This window comes from Nestor notabilis, unplaced genomic scaffold, assembly GCF_000696875.1.
Source record: "Nestor notabilis isolate BGI_N333 unplaced genomic scaffold, ASM69687v1 scaffold5085, whole genome shotgun sequence".
NCBI classification, from domain to species: domain Eukaryota; kingdom Metazoa; phylum Chordata; class Aves; order Psittaciformes; family Psittacidae; genus Nestor; species Nestor notabilis.
In genome coordinates this window covers 1-25,516 of record NW_009927745.1, presented here as the reverse complement: position 1 = coordinate 25,516, position 25,516 = coordinate 1, and the positions used below count along the sequence as shown (strand labels likewise).

The 25,516-nt window shown below is 43.6% G+C and overlaps 1 protein-coding gene across 1 annotated transcript in view; it reads right to left on the bottom strand.

Moving 5' to 3' along the window:
• The window catches only part of NFATC2 (nuclear factor of activated T-cells, cytoplasmic, calcineurin-dependent 2), a gene marked incomplete at its 3' end in the record, with an annotated part of 56,158 nt that extends 30,666 nt beyond the window's left edge, over positions 1 to 25,492 (bottom strand). The window contains exons 1-3 of the mRNA XM_010014181.1: positions 25,386 to 25,492; positions 16,536 to 17,588; positions 14,837 to 15,005 (exon numbers count right to left, since the gene is read on the bottom strand). Of these exons, the coding sequence (XP_010012483.1) occupies positions 14,837 to 15,005; positions 16,536 to 17,588; positions 25,386 to 25,492 (1,329 nt within the window). The remainder of the gene's footprint in view (positions 1 to 14,836; positions 15,006 to 16,535; positions 17,589 to 25,385) is intronic.
• Positions 25,493 to 25,516: the final 24 nt, after the last annotated feature.

Sequence of the window (25,516 nt, the reverse complement as noted above, 5' to 3'; positions counted from 1 at the left end):
TCAGGAGGAAACACAGTAAGGACAGAAGTGTCTGGCTTGCACTTATATGCATAGCACTCCTATATGCACCCTCTCCAGACCATATCAAAGCTAACAGAAGATGCCCACTGATATAGGGGGCTTTAAGTCCATCCCTGTGTGACACTCAACTTGCAAACCCTACTTTCTGTCCAGCCTAACATTCAGTAAAATGACTTTGCCTCAGCTCAGCTTCTGATTCCTATTTCAACTCCAGTTAAAACAAATAACATTTATTCCCCCTTAAACAGGAAGTATCTATAGCAAACGTGCCTGTGATTTTGAGAACTGGAATGTTAAACAATGTAAAAACATTTCAGAAATTAATGATTCCTGCCACATCCCTTTCTCTGGCCTTGGCACACGCAGTTTTGCCCCAGCTCACATCCGTTTCAAACCCAGCTAGAAGGATTGTGCTTCCAACATCACTTTGCTCATCAGTGAGCTTCCCATCTCTCCCACTTCCCGTCTCCCTCATATGAGACATAAGCTGCCTGCCTTCATTTTCAAAGTTCTGCTCTTCTCTTCACCCTCTCACATCTCATTTTCTATCCAGTTATCAACACTTATTCCCAAATTTCCTAAATCCAGCCCCAAACACCAGCATCAACTTCTTCAACATTCACAGCATTGTATTTTCTGCCTCTCTGCCCAGGGAGGATGTTTCATACCTTTTCATACCTACATCTTCACCCTACAAATCTCCCTGTCTGAAAAATTCTTAAGTAGTATTAACATGAAATATGTTCTTGTTCTCCTGAAATCACTTATGTGGACTGGTGTTGATTCACTGCTCTTAGAAACTCATCCTTCCTCCAGTTGTTGGTTCACCTTCAGCCATCCCTCTTGCACTGCTTTAAAATACCATCTATCTAAACAGACTATTCTGTACTAAATAACCTTTCATATAAACAGCATTTACTTCAAGAGAAGCAAGAAAGGCAGAATGCCTCCATAGGCCAGGAGATGAGGAAATTTCTCCTTCTATATTAACATTCAAAATTACAAATCAAACCATTCTAAATTTCTCACATAACCAAAAATGAAAACCAGACATTTATCTACCACACAGCCAGTGATCTAGCTGAAAGGGAACTTTATGGTCTGAGACATGCTAAATTTGTTTTCAATTATTCTGTCCACATACAAAACCTTGATGAAGCCATATAAAACAAATAGTACTGGAAGATCAGAGAAAAAGAAGATTAAGCTAATGGTATTTATGGCTAAACCATTTTTTTTTCTTTTCACCAGTCAGCAGGAGGTATCTTTGCATAGAAGGATTAATTCCCCCCTGGAAGGGGACCACATGCAGCATCAGTGCAATCCTGGCAACCTTCCTCCAGTATGGCAAATGTAAAGTGACACTCACTCTTCTGAGCTATCATTACTCATCTAGCACATATTTGCAAGGCATACAAAGGCAGGGTCTATGCCCCAGAGACCTTACAACCCAAGGGCCCGAATTTGCAGCCTCTGCTTACATGAATAGCCCCATTGAAGTCAACAGGCCTTAAGTGCGAGTTGTGCAAGAAAGAATTACAGAATCCAGCCCGGTCGCAGCTCAGACACCTACGATAACTCACTCGCACAGTGCTTCGGGAGATTGTGAGGAGGGAAAGTAGGGTACAAGGCTTTGTGCAGACATGCCAGTTGGCTCTGGGAGCGGGCTGCAGGAGTGGAGCCGGACTGCAAGCACAAGGGTTGGTATGGGAGAAGCAACATTGCCAAGACTGTGATATATGCAATGGCAGCCACGGGGAGATTTAAAAACGTATAGAGCGTATGGAAGATGAAAGGCAGCCGAGGTCAAAATGATAGATCTACTTGGAACAGGCATGAATGCAAGAATCACCCCCTGTTTATCCATGGAGGCGCATTAAGCCCAGGTCCTCTGGGAGCCATACTTAAACTCATCCTAAGTATGGTGCTTTCAAAATCCAAGATTTCCTGGCCTTCAATAAAAAGCCATTGTATGAGCAAAAGCCATTTTGTCTTTACAAGGGGAGAGGGAGGAGAAAAGAGTAGTTTTTAAGTACTGAGCATGTTTATTGTCATGCCTGACAGTAGTTCTTTGTGGATCCAGCTAAGATGTTGAGAGGATCCTTTTGGCTGGAACAGCTATTACAGTGACAGCAAAACAGCTTTCGCCCTACCCTCTCTCCTGGCAAAGCAAAATCCCAGAGTTATAGGTGAGAGACTGGAATGGAGGAAAACAGATAATAAATTACAAAGGAAAATTTGCCCCCAGTGAGCACAGTCAGTAGCAGCTGTAACAGAACTGGCTACATATACAGTTTTTAATACTGACCACCTTTAAAAGTAATTTTGAGTGGTGTTTGCTCATGTATAGAATGAGTTCCCAAGGCAAAAATACTCATGGATTTCTAATAATACATATGTGCATGAGTGTGTGTCTGTATAAGTGTACTTAATGAAGAGAGGAATTGATTGCATGTTCATATGGCAATGTTTGTTTCATCTGCTGGACAAGGGGGTATAAAACACATAGTAAAAGGATTTCTGGTCCTCCACAGGATCAGATTTGAAATAAATTGTTTGATCAGTGGAAGAAACTAATATAATTATTTGGTAATTTATGGCATTATGGCAATGCTTTGGGATGACTTCATTGTAAAATCAAAATAGCTTTATAAAATGAAATACAAGGAGAAAAATATACATGAAAGTGTCCAGCATTCCCATAATAAAAGGGTGTGTCCTTATCTTGAGCTAATCGATTAAGTTTTAAAGGATAATATAGGTGATCATTTACCGTAAGCATTTCCATCTACCTTTCGCTTGCTAAGAACTCGTAAGGATGACTTAGAAACAAAAGTCAAAGATGGACAACCCACAGTAATGCTCTAGGAACTTTAAAACCAGTTTTACACTCAGCTCTGCAACCAATTTACTACATAGCTTTGGTCATGTCATTCAAACTCTCTGTTTATATGTGTTACAGTGATGCTAACCCTTAAATAATTAATTAATTGTTGTTTTGTGCTGCATTTTTACATAGAAAAAAGATTATCATGAGCTAGAATGGAAGAACACATTAAAGCTAGGTTTCACATATATGTCTCTCCTCAAAACTGAGCTATGAGAGACTGGTACTCTCAATAAACACCTCCACTATGCTAGACAGCTGCTTTAGTATTTAACCATAATGCTAATATGTTCTTTGGCAGAGCAAAGAAGGAGTAAAAGTGACCCTTAAAGAATCCTACAGTGAAGTGAAGACTGAAAACATTTTTAAAATAACAGCTCTGAATTTCTTTTTTTTCCTTCCTTTAGCAACAACCAAAGTGCTCTAAAGTCTCAGTTTTTCAGTCCTACTCTTCTGCTCATCTGACAGAAGGGGGACAGCAGCTCGCCCTGCAGCTGCCTGAGGGGAGCTGCAACAGGAGATGCAGCACAGACAAGAATAGGGGACCAGCCCCACGCCAAGGAGTTCCTTTACTCTTTTTCACTCTTCTTTCCATGAAGAAAACAAGATCATCTGAATTTCAGTTTCTAGAGAGTGAGAATTGAGAAAGATTTATGAATACAGAACTCCGGGAGGAAATATTTTTGTGTATTATAAGGTGACCTATTCACAATAAAACTCCCCCAAACTGTATACAGATCGAGCTGGAAAAAACCCAACTCCTTTGAGTCACATTTGCCACAAGGGGAAAGAGAAGCCAGACATGATGTGTACCTTTCCATACTCTATTTTGGGATTTTAAGATTCTATTTCTTTCAGTTGAAAGATTTTTCTTCAACCTTGCTTTTGCATAACTCTTATAATATTAACACAGCCAGACATGGGCTGGTCTGTGACCTGAGGAAATGCAAAGCACTTTGGCAGATAAACAAATAACATCATTCAGAAAACAAGGAGACTTTTCTTGTTTGGTTTGCTGCTACAATTTGGTTTCTAAACAAAATGGAAATGTGTGGCATGATTAAAATCATTGGCTCACCTCTGCATAAATAAAATTCATTCATTCTGCACTCCATCTGTGGATCAATACCAGTCAAATTTGTGAGGGGGGTATTTAAGTGCCATTTTCAGGAATGGCATGTGTGTCATTCTGCATGCAAAAAATTTAGCTGCTGTGTATTGGCAGCCCAGTTACCTGCCTGAACACAACTCCTGTGACAGTACCAGCAACCACAGCCATTGAGACCACACATTAAGCATATGAAACACTACCTTTTTTTTAACCCTGTACTACTTCAAAACTGAGTTATTCTTAAAAACTGAGACCCCAGCTCCAAACGCACAAGCCCTCAAAGCCAGAGTTTAAAATTCACATCTAAATCAGTCCGTATCCCAGTGTTGAGATGAATGAAACCCTGCATCTACGCAGCTGGCACTGCCTCTGTCCCTGGGGTTTAAAAACACAGGGCTGCATGAACATCAAATCCCTTTGCACAAGTGAAGCCTGCAACACTGCTTAGTTATGTGGTCTGGTAACCAAATGATTAATTGACAGCACAGTCAGAAAGAGAGGCTGAGATTCTGTAGGTGGGCACCCATAGATACAGCATATGCATATACAGAGGGAATTTAGTAAAACTTTCAGAATTTGGATCTTTGAATTTTGGACATATTTAATTGAATTTAAATTATTATACGGTATTATATTTTATATAGAATTACATTATTAATAAGAGAAAGAAGGATTCACAGAAGATAAGTAAGATAACTATATATTCTTAAATAGGGAAGCGAGAGCAGAGAGATGCAGTGGTTTGCTGGTGGCTGCAGGGGATGGGCAGTGAGAAACCAGAAGTCTCTGTCCCGCTATGCTCTGTCTTGCTGCAGGCATTGCTGACCTCGTTCTGCAAACAGCAGGGATGCATGATAACACATCTCACCAGCCGCAGCACTGCAGCTTCCACTGGTTTTGCAAGTTTCTGCCTTTGCCTTTTCAATTGACAGGTTTCAGAGCCAAATTTTCTTGGGGATTTCTAGTTTGAGTATTGCATGTGCAAAAGTCCACATGCAGTGTTGGGCTTTGCAAGACAAAAGCAGGAGCATCTGCAAACCGTACAGCCACCTTTGAAGAGCCTCAACAAGAACCTGTGTAATACAGATTTCCTTAGAGAGTAGAAGGGAGTAATTTGTTTCCCATTCATCCCAAAAGAGCTGTGACTGTCAGGAATTTAGGGTTTTCTCCCCTTGGAGGTATAAAACTGCATCTTTAAAGTTGATTGCACACATCTTCCTGTCTAGACAACGCAAGCTACTGCCAGAAGGAACATATAAAATTGGGGAATGAATTCTCTAGTCTTGGTGATTTTATTTGCTTGAAAGTAATCAGCTTTCTTGCTTGCTTCAGCTCACTGTAACATGAGGCTTACTCTATTAACTGCTGTATATTACTTGCTATCTCCCTGTGGAAGTCACTCCAGCTTCCCCCCTGACTGGGCGTGCATGTGTGTGGTCAGCTTTGAGAACAGTGCTGGGGTGATTCAGATGGACCATCCCTACCCGGTAGTGAAAAGTGGGAAAAGAGAGCTCGACCAGCAACGTTTAATTAGAAGCAAATACAAAGCCGCGTGAGAAATCGCTTCCTCCTACTGCTTCCCTTTTCCTGCTGTACACAAGGAGATAAGAAAGCACTGAACGGCTCACCAGGAGTGGCACGTGGTTGCGGCACTGCTGCCCTGGCAAGGAGCCCCAGCTCACCCAACGCCCACCTTCCTCTACAGAGGTTGCAGGGTTAAACCCATGTCTCAAAGCTTTTGACACCACAAACTATTGCCCTGCACAGACTCTTCATCAGCCCCGAGGGTGCTTTCCATGCCAGAAAGCATTTTCAGACAGCAGCCCAGAAGGTGTGCCCCAGCTCAGCCCAGTGTTGCTGTCGTGCCTCTCTGCTCCCTTCCTTGTGGAAGCAACTTTGCATCTCGGATTTGATCATTAATTTTCATCATTAATACCCTTTGATTGCAGCAATTTCAAACATCTTTTAGGAAGATCTTTACTCAACAATATTCCTACCAAGATAGAAAATTTCACTGTATTGTCTCGGGGAGAGTGGTATATCAATAGCTGTCAGTAATTAAGACAGAGACCTCATCCAGACACCGTATCATGTAGCGGCTTGCCTGCCTGCTTCAGTTAGAGCTGACATTGAGCAACGAAGTTGAATCTTGTCACATGTTTTTGTTCAATTTAATGTAGTTGGGACATAGCAAAAGAACGCAAACCAGAAGGAAATCTCTGTCTTGGTTCTTACCAAAGCAGTCTAAAAAGGCCTCCAAAGTTAATTCTTTGAACATCTGATTCTGGTAAATGATGAGTTTTTATTATACTCAATTTTAAGTGTTTCTTATTTTGGTGACAATTTTGTCAAAATTCCAAGGACTGAATCTCATTTGCTCTGCTGCTCCTTACAGTAAATGACAACCAGACTCCCAGTGCCTAAATGGGATTTCTGCTTTCAGATAGGGTTAAAATGCAGGTCTTGGACAGCGATGTCAGCTCTGGGAGAAAGCACTTGGGAGTTTTGTTCCTGACTGTCCTGAGACCGACCTCACATTGCAACATAAGCAAGTTGTTTCCTCTCCGTGCCTCAGTTTCCCTACCCCTGTGAAGAGCTGATCTTGTTTTCAAGATGCTTTGACTACCCTGGCGGAAAGTTTAAAAGTAGCACTACGCATCTGACATCTGCACAAGTACAGATATGGGGATTCAGAGATCAAGTTTGCATAGCTGGGTGAAAATATCGTGAGCCCCGGCAGCATCACACTGTGCAACCAAGATGTGGCACAAAGCTTGAGAACAACCACACTGATAAGGAGCAAGATGGGACAGCAGCAGCAGAAGCATCTTGCAGTTACTCAGTTTAGCCTGAGATGATTGATATGGCTTCACTGAACCAGGTCACCAGGGCTGAGCCCTCTGTCAGGGCTTAGTGCTGAGCCCCCCCGAGAAGCAGGTTTGGGTCCAGAAACCATACCCAAGCCTGGCTATTTGACTGAATGTCAGCCAGATTTTGGAAAGAATCTAGGCCAAAAAGCATTTTGGAGAGAAAAGAAAAAAAGAAAGAAGAAGGGAAAAAAGCAAGCCCCAGGAATCTCTCTCCTCCCCAATTTCTTCCTCATGTTGAAACCCACAACACAAGGCATGCTCGAGAGGGAGAATAACTCAGGTCTGCTGGAAGCATTGGGGTTTCAACAGTTGTTTCAGAATGAAATAGAGACCCTAGAAAATTTACACTAAGGAGCAGCAGGACGAGGACTCCAGTCCCTTTCCCCTGAACAGCCATTAGCCCAGTCAGCACAACACTCCCCTGGACATTGGAGACCCAGGCACGGGTCCCCTCTTGGCACGAGGCACTTCCAGTTCAACAGACACTGGTCTTGAGAGAAAGAGGGAGGAACTGGAGGCTTAGCTGGATGGTGAAATCCATGAACAGAGAGTTCAGATGTGAGTTTACAGGACACTATCCACCCTGCATGGACTTCTGCAGATACTCAAGTGCACCCTGAACAGGATGAGTTATGTCAGCGTTACTGCTGCACTGGAAGTATCTTACATTCATGGCAAACAGCCACAAATTCCAACTGTTTTACTGCACACTGGGTCCCTCATGTACAGTCCTGCAGTGAGAGTATACATGAAGGAGTAGCCTAAATCTTGCATCTGCCTAATCCAGGCATATTTCTAACCCAAAGAATAACCCAAGCCTTCTACATAGCACAGGCATCACCCTCAAGCTAGTTGGTATATTCTCTTTCCCCTCACCTCTGCCAAAATTACTTTTCACCAAAAGCAATGTACTCTGAAATGGGCTCAGAAGTTTCTGTGAGAACTTATCACTCACCTCTAACTCAAAGCAGCTTGGCACATGGGAAAAACCCACTGCTCCCTCAAGGTACATGGTTCACTGCTCACCTGTCCTGCAGATCTGCAGCCCAACTACACCCCAGAGTGATCCTGCCTGTCTTTCCCTTAGGAGCAAGCTGCACTCGCTCAGCCATAACATCTGAGTGACTGCATCTTTACACACAGAGGAACGCAGACCCAGTTTAAAGACTTCAAGTAAGCGAAGATGCAACTTATCTCTAGTTAAATTCTCCCAGTAGCTAATTATCCTGTCACCCAGCAGTTCTCTTCTCGCCTTAGTTGCACAGCACGAGCTGGCTCCACCTGCAAGTCCAGCACAGCCTGCTCATGGAATTGCAAACACACAGGGCTTCATCCCAGACCTTGGACTTCCCCCTTGCTGAACAGGGGGAGTTAGGAAGATGGGCAGAAAAAAACCAGCTTAACTCCCCTGACACTCCTAACAGTAGGTCTTCCCAGGCAGGCTGGTTTGGGTTGCAGCAGAAGCACATCTCCAGCCCAGTTGAACTTGTGAGAGTGTGAATCACGGTATCAAGCTGTGATTTGGTTTTGAGTTTCCATCAAAGGTTCTGGTTTTGCTAACACGCAAAGGAATTAGTTGAATGTTGAAAGTCACACACAGTTAGAAGTCAGGGCCCCATGGGAAGCCTAGGCTAGAAAACAATGTCTCTTTTGACTTCAAAACCACAAGAAAACACACATGGCAAAATTCAAATATAAAAGGAAAGTAGAACATACGTTTGTTATTGTAAAGCAGCTCCTGTGTGCTCCATTGACAACTCTATTATTCCAGCTTCTTTTTAATAATAAAATAAAAAACAAAGGCAGTGGAAGTCACTAAAATTTTAAAAGTTAAAAGCCATGGAAAGAGTTGGGGTGGCTGTGCTGGACAGGAGCCCCCCTCCATACAACTTTCCTGTTTGAAAGAGATGGGTAGGTGTACCCTGTGCCCTCTGCTGCCCTCCACGTGAGCACCAGGGTTTTGTAGACCTGGTCTATGTCTGGATGTTGTACCAAGTTAAACAGCTGGGTAATGCATTTAATTTTTACTATTACAATGAAGCTAGTAAAGGAAATGCAATTATGGCAGTAGGATGATAGCTCAGAGCAAATTACCTCCTCCCCTTTCCTTCTGAAATTAAGCCCATGTGAGGACATAATTTTCCCCGTTCACTGCTGCCAGTGGAAGGCCAACTGTGTCTAGTTTGCCCATTACTGCCATGCTGGAGGTTACTGCTCCTGAACTTCTGTTAGAGGAACTGTCAACAGCTTTTGGTGTTTTGTGTGCCAAGAACAGAAGAGACTGAAGACCACGGTGACGTCCAAGACATCTGCATTGGCAGGGCTTTTCTTGACTAAACACAGCTCCCAGGTGATTTTAAGATAGCAATAGGCAGGGACTGAAATCTCAGTCCACTTGCGATATCTCCTCCTCCTGGTGTGGGGCAGAAATGGGGAAGGAGTCTGATGCTCTGATTTGAAGGAAACATTCTCTCCTCTCTTCCAGCCCTGTTACTCAGTTTAGCCCATCACATCTGACTAAACAAAGATCCCAGAATGCAGCAGCAGCTGAGACAGGTCTCAGGGATGCTTCCTGGAGAAGTCTCCAAACCACTGAGCTGTCACCTAAAGGCAAGAGGTCTTTAGGTCCTGAATAATATTCACCCCAGACACAGGCTCAACTGACTCAGTGCTGGGATGCCTGAGCACATGAAACCTCCAGCTGCAGGAAGGTGTAACCTTTCTGGCTGAGAAGTGAGTTTTTCTCCAGCCCAAGTCAGGGGCCACTGATGCAGGATGTGCTCTGGGCAAAGTGCTGCCTTGGAAAATAGGGGCTCCAGTGTCCAACATCCTCAGCTACTTTCAAACACTGCAGCCTCAGGTGTACTGAATGGATTTGATTATCTGACACAAGCAGTGGGGGGAAAAAAACAGGTTTGCTGATGTAGAATTGAGTTAATAATGTGGTTGAAGTGAGAGAAACAAAGTGAGAGATGCAAATCGGTTACTGATTACTTATGTGTTGGTTTTCATTCAGAAGTATTTGAGCCTTTTGTAAAGATAAGTTAGGAAATCAGTACATCAGGAGAAAGACTTGATAAGATGGCAATAAAAAAATGCCAGTTAGGCATAGTCTTTTGAGAATATGCCTAGAAATTACTGTGCTGAAGAGCTGTGTAAAACACCAGCTTCCGCAAGGATTGTTTACAGCAAGGTGAGTCCCAAACAGATGCTTGGTGAAAAAATTAGAAATAAGAAAAACAAAAAGTAAAAAAGCATCTATTTACCCTTTAACCCTGGACTCAGCTGAGTTGTCATAAACAGAGTTTTAACAAGTATACGTCAGCCTCTTTACAGCCTGTGACAGACACACATCTGAAATCGATGCCCTGTGTCACTGCTCTCAATTACACAAGGTGAAGGCAGCAGTAAATCACACTGTTATCTCACACTGATCATCTCCAGACCCCAGATGACTTCAGAATGTGGGAAGACTATGATGTCAAATGGGCTTGCCTCATTTATACCCACAGGCTACAGCATGAATAAAGGCAACCACTTCTAATAAAATGAGTACACAACAATTAGCCAGAGTACAGCTGGACAATCATTTTGATAAATCAACTGCTCGTCTTCCCTAAAAGCTTTTCCACTACCCTTGAAGGGCAAGAGTTCTGCTTAGAACTCCCTGAAATATCACACCATTGTGCAAAAAATGCGGCTTCATGCAAAGCAGTAGGTCAAAACCAGAATGACTAGGTTTAATGAATATCTTCAAAATCATGGGTTTATGGCTTTTAAGGGACCATAGGCTCTGCTTGACCATGGGGTGAAGCTCACCTCGACCCAATCTTTGCTACTGAAAAGGTCTTTCCTTCTCATCACTGTCTTAAAGACAGCAGAACCTTTGCTGAAGAACTGAAAAATCTGTCTCCTCTTGCAGCAGAGAGGTTTTTATCACCATATTTTCCTGTGGGCAGTAGGTGAAAGACCTTGTTACTCAAGTGCTACCACATGCCCTGTTTCCCCTGGACAACAGGATACTGAGCAATGCCATCAACGCCAAAATTGTACTTTCCTTTTAAGAGATGGGAGCTCCTAGAAGGATTATTCAAAATAATGCTGGGAGAGATCTCAAGGAATCATCTAGTTCATCTTTCCTGTCCCAAACAGAATTCAAATATATCCATTCCTTCCTAGCAGATGTTTACCTAAAAGCATGCAAAGATGGATATTTTTACCCCTCTGGGCAGGGCATGCTGCCAGGGGGGTGAACTTGGACAAAGCTAGGTTTGTATTTGGATTGCCACCTCTATCCCAGTCATACCCATAAGCTTTTTCCACAGGAGCAGTCACTGGCTTTCCTAATGAACAGTCTTTGCCAGAACCTTGATTGGAGCAGCTGGGTGCAAATAAGCAGCTGTCTCCCCACTTTGATGAAAAAGAACTGGAATCCAATCACACCTACCCTTCCTCTGCGGTCTCAGTGACCAGATGGACCTGCAATATGGTAGGTGCATGCAAACTTCAGCTTTGTCCTTGCTATGCAGCATTTCTTTGTTGTTCTCAATAGCTTCACATCTTGGGTATACTCACAGTGGCATCCGTCTTACATCACTAAAATAGAAACTTGAGTTTCTCTATATTCAACAGCAAGCTGGTTTCCTCTGCAGAGTGACTCAGAACACCTAAACTGGGAGCCTAAGCTTCTCCACGTGACTATAGATGGTCTGTGATTTAGATGGTGTGAACATTCCATGGCATTCATGACTCCTCTCTTCCTCCCCCAGGCAAACAAAGTAAATGCCCTCTGCTGTGTGTCCAATCTAGCCAGAAGTTTTGATTAAACAGACTCTTCTCCTGCCATGCTTGGAGTGCACAACTGGTGCAGTCTTCAGCACAAACTCTCGGGGCTAGACACGTGAAGAAGAGGAAGCAGCATCAGAAAGATAAACCACAAGATAAGGCCTGGAGGCTGAGATCTGCTAGTCTGTAGCTTCAGAGCACCCAAAAGAAGAAACTTGCATGCAAAATGCAGTTTACAAAATATAAGTAATGCAAGCCAATACTGAACAGCAAAAACTAGCCAGCATCTCTTCCTGCAGGAGTTCAGCTGGGTAACTAGTCACACGGAGGGTTAAGGTTTTTTACAAGATTCTATTTTAGAAAAGGTAATCAAATTAGTGGAAAAGCAGTATATCAAAAGTGGTTGTAAAATGTGTGGGACATGAATGGGACATTCAGCCTTAGTATAAATCCCACTGCTTTGGTGGGCTTCTCCTACTCAGGGTAAGCTTGGCTTCTCAATATTTAAGTCCAAACATCTAAGAGACAGCACTGGATTCAAGACAGTTAACAGAAGTTAAAATTCATTGAGGGGAAAGAAGGGAAAAAAAAAAAAAAAAGAAAAGAAAACTTGAAGTCAAATGACTTATGACATGAAAGGTTTGGATTTTACAAGCCTTCCCAAGTTTCAGATGTCATAAACCATACAGGTGCAACTATCTCATTGCTCGGCACCCATATGAACCTTGTTAAGTTAAAGTGAATACAAATCCGACGAATACTTCCAGGTTTATAACAAACCTTCATAAAGAAACTATCCATATTTTCCCCAGATGCAGGCACAGCTGTGCAGAAACACATCTGCTTGGGAAACTAACATGGACCATTGAATTTATAGTTTAAAATCGTTAGCTTGATGGCAAATTATGACAAAATTAGGAATATCAGTTCCTGTCCCCAGCAGAAAATATAATCTCTCTTTGATTGATTTTGATTACAGGAAGGAAACAAAGCATTTATATTTCCCCATGTCATGAGAAACTCCTTCAGTGCAATAAACATCCGGTTGATAGGAATATCTTGGGAAGGTAAGTGATACTATATTTTTAAGCAAACTGAGAAAAGAGCAAGTGCTGATTAGCCATATAGTTCATACAGCCATGTAGCTTCAAACACACCACAGCAGGCTGTAAGTTTGTCAGATTCATAAACCAAGGAGATTGCATATATTAAGGTATGTCAAATGTGATTGCTATTTATTATAATCCTGCACCCTTTACTCAGCTATCCAGTCCATACATGTAAGTCCAGCTCAACCAAAGTAAACAAATTCATTAATTTAACAGTTTATGGCTTGATTTTTATAAGGGAGTGAGCCTGCAGGGGAATATCTAACAGATGTTAGAAGTTAAGCACAAGTCAACCCAGTGAAATTAGTGATACCGATCACCTGCTTAAAATTAAGCATAAAGTTTAACATTTTCCTGGTTCACGCTTGTTATAGCAAGTCCTGAGCGTGACAGAAACATCTGTAGGAGGCACCCAGACTTTGCTTAGTGAAAGCTGTAGCTGTGGCTGATCTGTACAGCTGCCATGTATCATTACCAGCAGTATCACACTGAGACCTTGCAACCCCAACCAAAAGCCTGGCTTTCCTTCCTGACTGGCACTGGCTGAAATGGGGAGGAAATGAGTAGGAAATGAGTGAAAAGAATGATGTGGCCCCACATGACCACAGTGCAGCTACTTGGCCATTATTTTACACTACTCTTTGAAAAGCAAAGGAAAATTCACCCTCCGCAACAGAATAAGGGTTCAGTTCATCCACCCCTCAGGTCAGCAAAGGGTCGAAGTTTGTTACCTCCATAGCTGTGAGCTTGGATTATGTTCACTGGTAGGACAACTTCCCTTCTCACAAGCACAGCTAGGAACAGAAATGGACCCTTTAGGGCAATACAAATGATACCTCAAAAGAGATGTAACATTCTGTTTCTGTAGTGACACGAGCCCAAATCATGAGAGAGCTCCTGCCTAAACTACTCATTCACCCTTTCTCTATAGCATTACAGCACTGATAAAACATGTCCTCTCTATATTTACAGCTTTACAGAGGCCATTCTTGAAATCACCCCCACTGCTATGTAATTACCTTGTCCTGCTGTCTCCTTATCACATGGCTACTACCACTAGTACAGGTTTCCCCTTGGTGGGATACATCCAGGGTCAAAAGAAGGGAGCATTACCACAGATGATAAGCAGGACTGCACGTGAGGTGGGACACAATGTCAGCAAGTTACACATAAACCAGGCACTAGACTGAAATGGACGTACTGAGAGCTTGAATTACACGTGGGTGAAATTCTCTCACCTAAATTTAAATTGGCTTAAAATTAGAACTTCTATCATGCAACCAGAGGACAGGAAAAAAGAGGAAAATTGCTAAGGAAAAAGCTAATGTATGAAAGATATTTCTAGCAAAAGGCAGCTGTTAACTCTAGAAAAAACTCCAGTTTAATACCCACAGCTTCCTAATCCAGTTCCCATCGAGGGTAATGAAGGTTGCTTTGCCTTTCTTTAAACTTCAAGAAAATGTGTTTGAGTCTTGTACAGTTTGGCTGTATGGACTGGAGAGCAGCAGAAGCTAGATACAGGCAGAAACACAGGTAGCAACTCTGTCGCATGGACTTGCTCTGTAGGAAGCACAGCTCCAAACCCCTCCTTCACCCCCAGCAGGAGGACATGGTACCTCAGATCTAACATCATCTGCTAGTTACTCTGAGTTTGGAAGGTTGCTACAAACACTGAGTCTGAAAGCCAGGGTTGATGTTTGTACATTTTGAACCTCACAAAATGCCCCAGTTTACACAGAAGGGTTCTCATCAAGGTAAAATGGGCTCAGCTGGAATTCAAGACAGCTGGGCATCTTACAGCAGGGTTGGGTCGCAGGAGGTTTAACATGCAGTTCAGAAAAGGTGGCAAATACTTTGCCTAAGTTACTGAGCCTTCACAAGCTAATCAATCCAAACCAACTTTCCAAACATCTAGGACTTCACCACAGTTCAACTTCAAACGCTTTATGCACATCTACAAACACACCCAGGTTCACATGGTCCTCCTCTTTCATGGTCAGGCCCCAGCTTTCAGAAATCAACTCACCCCACACTGTTCCTCTGTAGACCTTACCTGGACGACGGGATGGCCTCCAGTTGGTGCCTTTACAGCGCCTCTGCTTCCCTCCGTCTCGTAGTGTGCCCGGTGGTGGGGCTTCGGCTGCACCTCAATCCGCAGCTCATAGGAGCCAGACTGGCTGGAGAGTGGCCACTCGAGGGGCGGGAGTGACTGGACAGGCAGGCTGGGCAAAGAGAGACCACACCAGCTGAAATGCTTTAGCACTTGATTTCTCACAGCTCTGACCCCTCTTGCCTCCAGGTGACCCTCTGGGGCTGCCCTCATTGAAACATTTAGGGGTCTGATGTTAATTTCAGTGGGAAGATGCTATCCTGCTCACACTTGATTACAAATCCTGTCGAAATTCAGGATTAATACAGTAATTTCTCTGGGCCCATCTCCTTGTAGAAGAGAACAGAATATTTCTGTCTCTTCCACGGAAATATCTGAGCAGTTATATTTTTTCAAAGATCCCCCTCCTCTTTTAATCTAGCTTTTGCTATGCATCTTAAACTTTGATCACAGAATTTGATACCTCAAAAGAGATGTGACATTCTGTTTCTGTAGTGACATAAGCCCAAATCATGAGAACTTCTGCCTAAACTACTCATTCACTCTTTCTCTATAGCATTACAGCACTGATAAAACATGTCCTCTCTATATTTACAGCTTTTCTTCTGGAAAAAGATCACATTTCACATATGTCATGAAATAGTAACTCCATTTATCCTAACGAGTTATGTAAATTAATAATCCTTATGATTTCCATAAGTATTAAAATATACACAAATGAAATGCGAAATATTCTTACCTGTTACTAGTTTTCCTGTTACCAAAATACACAAGAGTTTATAACATGAAATTCGTACATTGACACATACAACTAGAGCCTGCACTGGATTTTAAACACTTGTGTTGTGAGTACAAACTGCTGGAAGGACCTATCTAACAAGCCAAGGACAGTCACAGCCCTTGTTGTTTCACTCATAATTTATGTTTAGCAGGTCCGGAGCAGCCCAGGATAACATTAGCACGGGGACAACCTTGCTGCCAAGTGGGATGGCAGGGCTGACAGGGTGCCAGCGGCGACTGCAAGTGGAGTCGCACATTTGGCAACCTCCATCCTGGCAGATACACATGGCACAGGGTCCAGCCGCCAGTGCCAGACAATGCAGGGAGCTGATGAGGGTAGCACCAATGACTGAGATTTGGGTTAACTGACAATTAACAAATTAACAACCAACAGTAAGTCACTTGGGGTTGACCAAATGCTCAGTCTGACTTGGAGCAGCATGCTCTATTTTGAATCAGGAAATATTTAGAGTATTTTCATCCTTGACTGAAATTTGTAAGCAAGACATTCTCTGACTTGAGAAACACAACCTTTTCTTTAAAAGCAGCAGGATGGAATGAGAACATCCAGCCTTTGTCAAAGGCTGTTTCCAATCTGCTTTTTAGACAAATAACCTGGAAATTTGAATTTGTCATATGCTGTGCTACCAATTAACACTTTGGTGATATTGCTTCCAAACTCAGATTCTTTAATCTCTCAGAATCAAAATGGATTGGGCCTACAACAACCAGTGCTGTCCCTGAGCACTTAGCTTTGGTCTGCAGCAGGATCTGCCCAAGGAAACACTCCCTAGAGATCATCATACATGACAGAGGACATCACACCATGAGAAAACACACAGCCGCAAGAAGCATTACATACCTGCAGATTGGTATTGCAGGCACCAGTTGCTTTGTCCAGGATGGAGGTACCAACAAAATTGATTCTGGGGCTGAGTTTCTCCTGTCCTCCTGCTCGCAAGGCCCATGGAAGTCAACAGTCTGAAAGACGTGACATGGAATGCTGTTTTTGTGGGAAGGCATTGATGAAGGATCAGGGCTGGTTTTCCAAATTTTCGTGGGAACACCGCAGGAAGGATCCGTAGGAAGGCTGTTCATAGCATCCATGGAAAGAGGAGCACTGGGCAACTGCGTGTAAGTAACTGAAGAGTTGTCTTCTCTCAAGGGGATGCGAGGAGAGGATTGTGGAGAGGGGGTCCTTGACTGTCGTGGAGAAGTGGAAGGCAGCTGAGTACTGTAGAGCTCAGTGCAAGAATACCTCCGTTTTGCACCTGGTGATGAAGACCTTGAGTTGGGACAGGGTGATGGTGAATGTCGTCCCAAGCAGGTTTCCTCCGTGATGCTTGTTCGTGGTGACATTATTGGAGAGGTTCTAGGAGAATAATGAGTATGGATGTTTTGAAACTGTGGACAAAGGTCATCACTAGGACCATTATTTGGTGAAACACATGGTGATGTGCAAGGAGATACATTTGTCTCTGAAATGAAACTTGCAGAGGAGCCGCTACTAGCTGGGCTCAAACACAGTGGTTCTCTGTAGCCCTCAAAGCCAGGGACAGGCAGGGTAACCCTTGGGCTAGTGGTAGCTGAGTTTGACTGATGTTCTACCAAAAGAACATCTGTGTCTCTGCTGCGGAAGGGACCCCCTGAATGAATCAGTTCATGATATGGAGTAATTTCAATCCTAGGGCTTGGAGCAGAGGCCCCTGCAGCGTTGGCAGGGTGTGTAGGTGTTGTCCCTATGCTATCTGGCTGTCCATATCTGCCCATGGGATCTGCAGAAAGGCTAGAAAAAGGCAGGGGGCATGGCTTGAGGCCACAGTCCAGGACATCATGAGCGTATGTAACTCCAGAGGGTGGGCTGTTGGTTTTATGTGGAGTCGGTTCTTCTGGAAAAAGAAGGGTCTCTTTAAGACTATAAATATTATTACAGAAGCCGAGCAATCATGGATTAAAAAAAAAAAATATGCATATTTATAAACTGGTTGTGATCTGATATTAGGTAAATATTTGTTTAATTCTCTTTAACTGCTATTAATTCTTGTGAAAAGTACTGGATTAACAGCCAGGGAAGCTCAAGTGCTCAGAGCAGATGCAGAATGGACAGAAGCACTGCAAACACCTCCACACCACCCAGCCGGGCTCCAACTACTTGAGCGCTGAGCTAGAGGGATCATGCAGAAGGATTGGGCCTCTGTGCCCATTCCAGTGCTGCCTTTCCTACTCCTTCTGCCAAATATACCACTGAGTGCCAACTGGGGTGTTGTGACTTTGGTCAGCTTTTGCCAACCAGAAGCTGGACTCAGACCATCACGTCACAAAACCACTTCCGAAGAGGTCCATATAAAACCAAAAGTTGAGGAACAGCTTTTGGTGAAGGGAGCTTTTAGCTTTTCTTACTCAGCAAAGTCCAGCCAGAAAAGGCTTTATGAAACCAAAGCTGAGCTCAAGCTCTTAAATTAAGAAGTCAGTTCTGTGTGATGATTTGTTTGGCTCCGTATCATGTCAATGAGTTTTGGTGACAGGTTTCACATAAGAAAGCACCAGATAAGAAAACACATTCACAAATATTTGTTAGAAAAGAGAGGAGGAGATAGAAAGGATCCAGCCCCATGGTTACAGGCAATCACTTTCTAGTTTCAGCTCAAGGAACATTTTGGCCAGAGAGGGATTTTAAACTACACAGTTTATAACACTTATAACAGGTAAGTGTTCAGTGCAGCACTCACTCCCGATGCAGAAAATACTCAATTTTCAGAGAGATTCTCAGTCTTGCAAACTATCCCCATGTTGTAGAGTACAGGGACGCACCTAGGCAACACAGAATTCCCACCAGCATCTTGTCCCAGCACCCCCTTGGGTGCTTAATGCCAGCAGCATCCGAAAGAGCAGGGTAATGTCAGATATTATAATCCCTGAGAGAGAGCCCTCAATGTGCATCAGCTCCAGCCTGGGAGCTGAATAATATTTGTCATTACACAAAAGCATCAAATTATTATTAGGATTTTTACATGGTTTTAAAGATTTCAATGTATGCAGCGGGAAATATCTGAAACAGCTCTGCAGTTTAATTCAGCCTATCTGCTCGTCCCTGGGCACACATCAGTAGGTGTCATAGACAGAGATTCATTTAAATAACTGTTCCAGCATTTTCTCTAACTCCTATGCTACATGAGGCAGTATTTCCCATGAGCAAATAATGTTGTTCATAAAGCCAGGAAGGAGCTGACTGTGCTTTCTGCAAAGGTAGCCAAAGTTTGTAGTAAAACTTTAACATACAAAGAGATGGTGATTTAATTTCAGGGGAGTCTCTTCATTTTCAGTTTTAAATGCTTCCTAGTATGAAAGCAAAATTCTCCACTGATTTTTGGCTACTACTTTTTTGTGCTCAATGTTTTGCACAACCTGGAGAAAACTTCACAAAAAGAAAAAAGGTAACAGGAACTGCTGAGCCTTTGTGTTTAGCAGGAATCCCTGACAGCCGACCAAACAAACCAACACACAGAGTGTCTATGTGACAGGATGGGAGATGAATGGGAGAGTCCAGCTTGCAGATTTCTTAAGGTTCCCTCTGGCTTTTAATCCCAGCACACAGCTGTTTTGGGGATGGGAAAACAGCAACGAGTAACTTGAATTCTGAGCCGAATGTATTTTTAGCATCGTTGATCTCGGATATCAGAGCTTTGGCATTCAAAGGAACAGTGCGTCATTCACATCACTCAAACTCTGACGCATCAAGCCTAGATACTGATGCTACAATTCACTTTGAATTAAACTCATCGCTCCTTCAGACTCAACAGAGCAACACACCCCTCCACACACATCATCACTCCCACCGCCTTTAGAAGAAACGCTCCGATTTAAGCCGATGCAAGGAAGCAAAATCAGCATCAAGCCAAGCAAGGCTTGATGCCAGGACTTGAGGAAGGATTTATACAGTGACCAGCAACTGCAGGAAAGCTCTGAACAGCTTCACACCAAGGAACAGGTGACCGTTTCACTTCTTCATTCAACACACGTACAGTAAAGCTGCTCTCACACGTTAAACCGCATTATCTATGCCAGACACACAGTCAAGAGGTAAAGAATTAAAACTCCTCACAACACATTGTGAGCAAAACTAGCATGGGTAAGTTAGTATTGAGGAGTACAGGAAAAGCAAACATATTTGTATGTGCACATGTAATTTTTAAAGTGTTCTGAATAACAACTGATGCCACCACCCCCACTTCCTGCCAATTAAAAATTGGGGTTTAGATAACCTAAATCTCCTTTGCTTTTCCCTGAAATACTGTGTTTAAAGGAGCACACTCATGCCTGGCATTCACCCTCCTGGAGGATCCATGTTACAGGTATTTATAACAATGTTCACACACAACAACAAGCTGCAACGTGCTCTTGCCTGCACAGAGCACTCCTGGGCAGTGCTCTAAGGGCTGTGCAGAGCTGGAGTGCTCACAGACAGCGAGCACGGCAGACACCCTGTGCCAAGCAGACAACACCCACAGCCTTCTGTAGAGCAAAAATATTTAGTTTCCCCCCACATGGCAAGTTATCAATAGAGCAGGCAGCGGCACAGGAATGCGGGCAAGACTGCAGACAAGAAAACCTCGGCTCGTTTGAAGAGAGCCAGGGGAACTGCGCCAGGTAGAGATGCCCAGAGGCTGAGGCTGCGTCTCGGGCAGGGGAGAGGCTGCCAGCCCTGACTCATCGGCACGGCTTCGTCAGGACCCAGGGCTTGAGGGGTTTGGGGAGATCTCCTGACAGAGTCCCAGCCCTGCAGAGCTCGAGGTACAATGAAATCACTGTCCCGCGCGCTATTGCCCACGCCTGCAACGTCAAGGTCTGTAGCCATGGAAATGCCGGTGATGCTACAATGCAAGGCTCTGACCTCACCAGGGAAGGGAAAAGGGGTGAATGCTGCTCTCCAGAAATAAACAGTTCTTCCATCAAAATTGGGAGAAATTCTGCTTTTTGCTTCAATAGCAGGGAACCGGCTACCCCATTCCTGGCCAACTTGGCTAAGGCAGGCTGATATTTGGAATCTGCTTGAGAAAGAAGCAGACCACAAGCAAACATCCCAGCTTCCCCAGGTGAGTAACACAGGAGTTTGGTTTTGTAAACAATGTCAAGCTCCTGCCTTTGAGAGGTGGGACAGATGCACAGAGGACAAGGAGAGGTCGCTCCCCTGCAGCCCAGCTGCTTTCCCTCTGCAGATACCATTGGGAACATGGAGCAGCCCAGGGCACAGGAATGGCTCCAGGCAGATGGCTCCAGCAATACCCATGCTTCTCGCTGAGTTGCCAAAGTGAGCATGGTTAGGGTGGCAGGAGCTGAGGGCAGCAGACCACACACTGCTGGCCCTCTGCCACACATCTGGAGATGGCAGAGAGCAGCCCAGCCACCCACTAGCTGGGCTCCCCAAGGAGATGAGAAGCTATTGCACCCTCTTACAAGAGAATAATTAAATGACAGATCAGCCTAGTAAAGGTCTTTTTTAAGAACTGAATCTGCTTTGAAACCTTTGTACCTCTCGGCATCCACACAGCTTCGCACCTTAGGTGCACCACCTTCAAGGGTTCGTCTGTTCCCATATATTGCATCCCAGAACAGACTGAAATACTACAGCAAAGGACCATCCTCTCCACTGTTTTTCTGATGGGCATCTCAGTGAGCAGCACAGCAGTTCCAGCACAGCTCCCTCAAACACCCCTCTGCACAGGCAGTACATCACTTCCACGCTTCCCTTTAACCAGGCATTTCCCAGCCTGAGGTTTCACTGCTGAATCATCCTCTGATTCAATACCAAAAGATCCTTCTTGTTTGACAGGGGGTTAAAAGAAAGTGAACTTCACACCCAGACAACACTGGCACCTTCTCATGTTCTCAGTCAGCTTTACTGAGTCAACAATAGCAAACAGCCTATTCCCCTGTGTCACCCAAGTCCCACGACCATTGAAGCCCCCTAACATCCTTCCCAAGCAGTCAACTCTTATTCCCCACTTTTTCCATAGCCTTAACAAGTTTCTAGTTCTCAAGACCATCTCTCCCTACAATAGGGAAGGGAGGCAGGGCTCTGCATGCTACCATGTTGTAAACTAACAGCAAACCAGCTCCTGCAGACAGTCTCATGAAATCTGCAGGCAGCTTCACCAACCATCTATCTGCTAGCTAGGCAGCCTCCCCAGATGGGTACCTGCTTTCAGGGCTGCCCTGAGTGCCATAAGCAAGGAGAGACAAAACTCAGGTGAGAAAGATGAAGGGATTTAAGTTTCAAAGGATTTCACCCTTGATTCAAAAGCTCCTTTTCACACAGCTCTAAAAGGCAGAAAGGAAAACCCACGCCAGGTCCTGCTGGGGTCCAGAGACTCCCCAGGCCAGACTGGACACACCAGTGTGTGCACACACATTTTTGCAAGGGCCCACCCTCTGCTGTTTGTTAAACTAGGCAGTAACTTCAAAGCCCTTCAGTCAGCCAAAAGTGACCTTGCCAATTAGCATGAAATTAGAGAACAACAGATCACCCGAGCAACTGCATTCCCCAGTGGGTTTCTACAAATCATCGTCTAGGAAAAGCTCAAGACAGCCACACGGGGAGAAGTTCGGGTTTGACCTCACTTCCATTTGCTGCAGTGCAGCTCCCGGGATCTGAACGGAGTTCCTTATTTGCATGAGAGTCAATGTTTTTTAATGAATTTGCTTATTGTCACTTGAAGGGGCCAGTCCGGAGCTTTTTGCATTTTTCAAGAGCCGAGACGTCTGTTATTTACACTAGCTGCTTGGAAGCTCAAAGTGAAAGTTGGTTTCCTGAGTGAAATCTGGTGTTCTCTGTTACATGTGCATATTTGTTTCTTCACTGCAGGGCTACTGCTGAACACTGCCTCCTGTGTTAGCAAGCCAGTCACCAGGACCAGGCTGCGAGCATTTATTTTTTCCTTTCAATAGCTTTGCATTGGGAAGGAAAAGAAGGAATGAAGGAAATTATGCAGGGCTTGACACCTATAAGACGTGGCAACATCCCTGGGAGCCAGTCTATGTACAAACAAGCATCTAGAGGAACAGTAATATTTACGGCTGCTCCCTGCTTCCCCTCTATTATACATACATAGACCTTATAGATTCGTATCACCAGAAGCAATGTAAGGGTCTGCTGAGCTACAGCAAAGGCTTGAGCCTACAAGAAAATCCTCTTTCCCATTTCCATTCTCACCTGTTGTCTTAGGGCAGGAGGGTGTCTGGATTCTTAAAGATGGGGTTTATATAGATTTTAAGTTTCAAAGCACACCTCAGAGGATCAGTTCTCAGAAAGGTTAACCTCAAATATGAAAAACTATGTGGCAGATTTACCTGTCAGTGGATCATCCCACAGCAAACACAAAAATACATGAAGTGAGCTGCCGAAGCAGAGCAGTTGTCTGGCTTTTCGGTATTTTGTCTCTCACAGTGGCCAACAACAGGTATTATGGTATCATACGCAAAGCATTTATCAGAACTTACTCATCCGGAAGTCCTATTTGTAGGAGCTAGTTCAAATGCTCATTAACTTTCTATCAATCTTTCCCACTGATAAACAAGGATAATCAGCACCTGCCAAGTTTGAAATGAGCTAAAGCATGGGATACCACCGGCAAAACCTCCACACGCATGTGGAATGCCTCTAACACTTTTTATTTCAAAGGAGACAGAAAACACCTTCAGTGCCCAACTGAAATCACAATTTCACCCTAACAACGCAGGACACCTGCTTTCCCCAAGCCTCCCAAAGCCTGTTCACCTGGGCATGCCTCTGAGTTCACTCTGCTCAAGGCAGATGTTTCTCATTTGCAAATGCTGAGAAGATGATAGCTAATTGAAGTCTGGCTAGTAAGGGTAGAAGTAAAAGGCACATGGAAAATGGCACTTTGTACGGCACTCCTTTTGGAAATGGCTGGCTTAGAGAGGAATATCTGATATTAATAATATTGACTGTAGGATTTTTATTTACTCTTTTTTCCCCTGTTGCTTTTATGGCAGTCCATGTTCCTGTTGTCTCAGGCACACATAAGCACTACTGAATGCCAGCTGCTTTCAGTAAGGATATTTCTGGCATTTCCATAGCAACAAGTTGTGATATAGGTCCTACTTTTAAAACACAAGCTTAGGTGGATAGTGCCAAATCCCAACCTTCTAAAAATTTATTAGAAATAAGCTTTCATCCCAGTCTATTCTCAGAATTTACTTTTTTTAAGAAAAAAAAACTAATTAAAAAAATAATGAAAAATCATTTTTTGCATGTTTATAGAGATTTGTTATTACAGGACTTGTCATGAGCAGTGGGTGGAGGAAACCGGAGCCTCTTTCAAACAGGCTTTGAATACAGGAACCAGACTGAAGTGCTGGGATCCACAGACACTCCTATGGTTTTGGTCCCATTTTGAATCCTCCATTGAAAAGGACTTGTTTTCTCAACTGTAGTTCAGACGAGGCCAGAATTGCACATGAACAATGAGCATCATTTACCACCGGCATGTGGATAAAGCCCTTTCTCGAAATTTGAACATTTTCTCTTCTCATGTAAACATGCTTTAATCTTTTGTACATTAAAGGTCACGGATGTATGCTGGATTGCTTACAGACTCTAGCTGGTGCCTTTTCAAAGTGAGGGAGAATGTTCTCCAGATTACAATGCTAGTATATATGGTTGTGATCTCTCTTTTTTTTATGCTAATGATTTCCATCTTTGGAACAAACAAAATTACTACTAATTATGGTTTCCAGTCACTCAAATGTGGAGAAAGCAGGCTCAAGAAGGAAGTTGCTTCTACAACAAGCATATACTGCTCTGCATTTACGTGGTTTGAAGATTAAACTTTCTACCCTCCACCTACGTACTGTTATATTCTGTGGCACTTCCCACTTAAGGCTTCACAGTAGTAGTCTCTACTATGAACATGTGAAAAAAACCCAACCAGAACGACCCAACCCAGTATCTAAAGCTTTCACTAAGATTTAACGCATTTTCATTAAAAATCACTGACCTCTTCCCATCATGGATTTATTTCAGCATGGCTTGATCTACACTAAACGTTGAAAGAAAATTGAGCTCTGTACATTTGATGACATTAACCATCCTTACTCAGCTTTGATGCTGGTACACATCCTGTATATTTAAACAAGTATACAAAGAATAAAACTCAGTAACAACTCTCCATTTCACTAACGATACCATGATTCAGGCCTAATACGTTCCCTCCTGCACTGTCCCCTAGGAACACAACATCTCTTTCTTCAGATGCCCTAGAGAAATGCCACCTCTTGACTGTGCAGAATCAAAACCAATGTATCTTGGAAACAGTATCCTAGCAATTCCTTCCTCTAGGTTCTGTCTTTTGGCTTTGTCTGGTTTACACAAATCCGTATTTTATCAAATAGAAAGTATCACTTTTTAGTATCATCAACAGAATTATCATTTAGGAAGTCTGGGAACACTTGTCACGGTGGTTTAGTATCACAGATTTGCATAAACTTAGAAAACTAGGAGAACAGTCAGCAAATCTTTCCCTTTTTTTAATTTAGCTTAAGCTTATGGTGTTTGGTACCAAACTGCAGACTAAGTCTCCGCAGCTCCTTGCCATCCAAGCGGAATGGTCAGACTCATTGCGGGTAACTAACTCCCTGGGGCTCCTAACCCCGGTGCTCACGCTGCCTTCTGAGCTTCCAGAACACCCTCTACCATGACGATGACAATCGCAAGGTGACCAGCGGAGCTGCGCTCTCACACCCGGGAGGACGGCTCTGTACATCACAGCAAGGCCCCACGGCCGCTTTCACATTCTCCATGATCCGATGGAGCCCCTTGCCGCC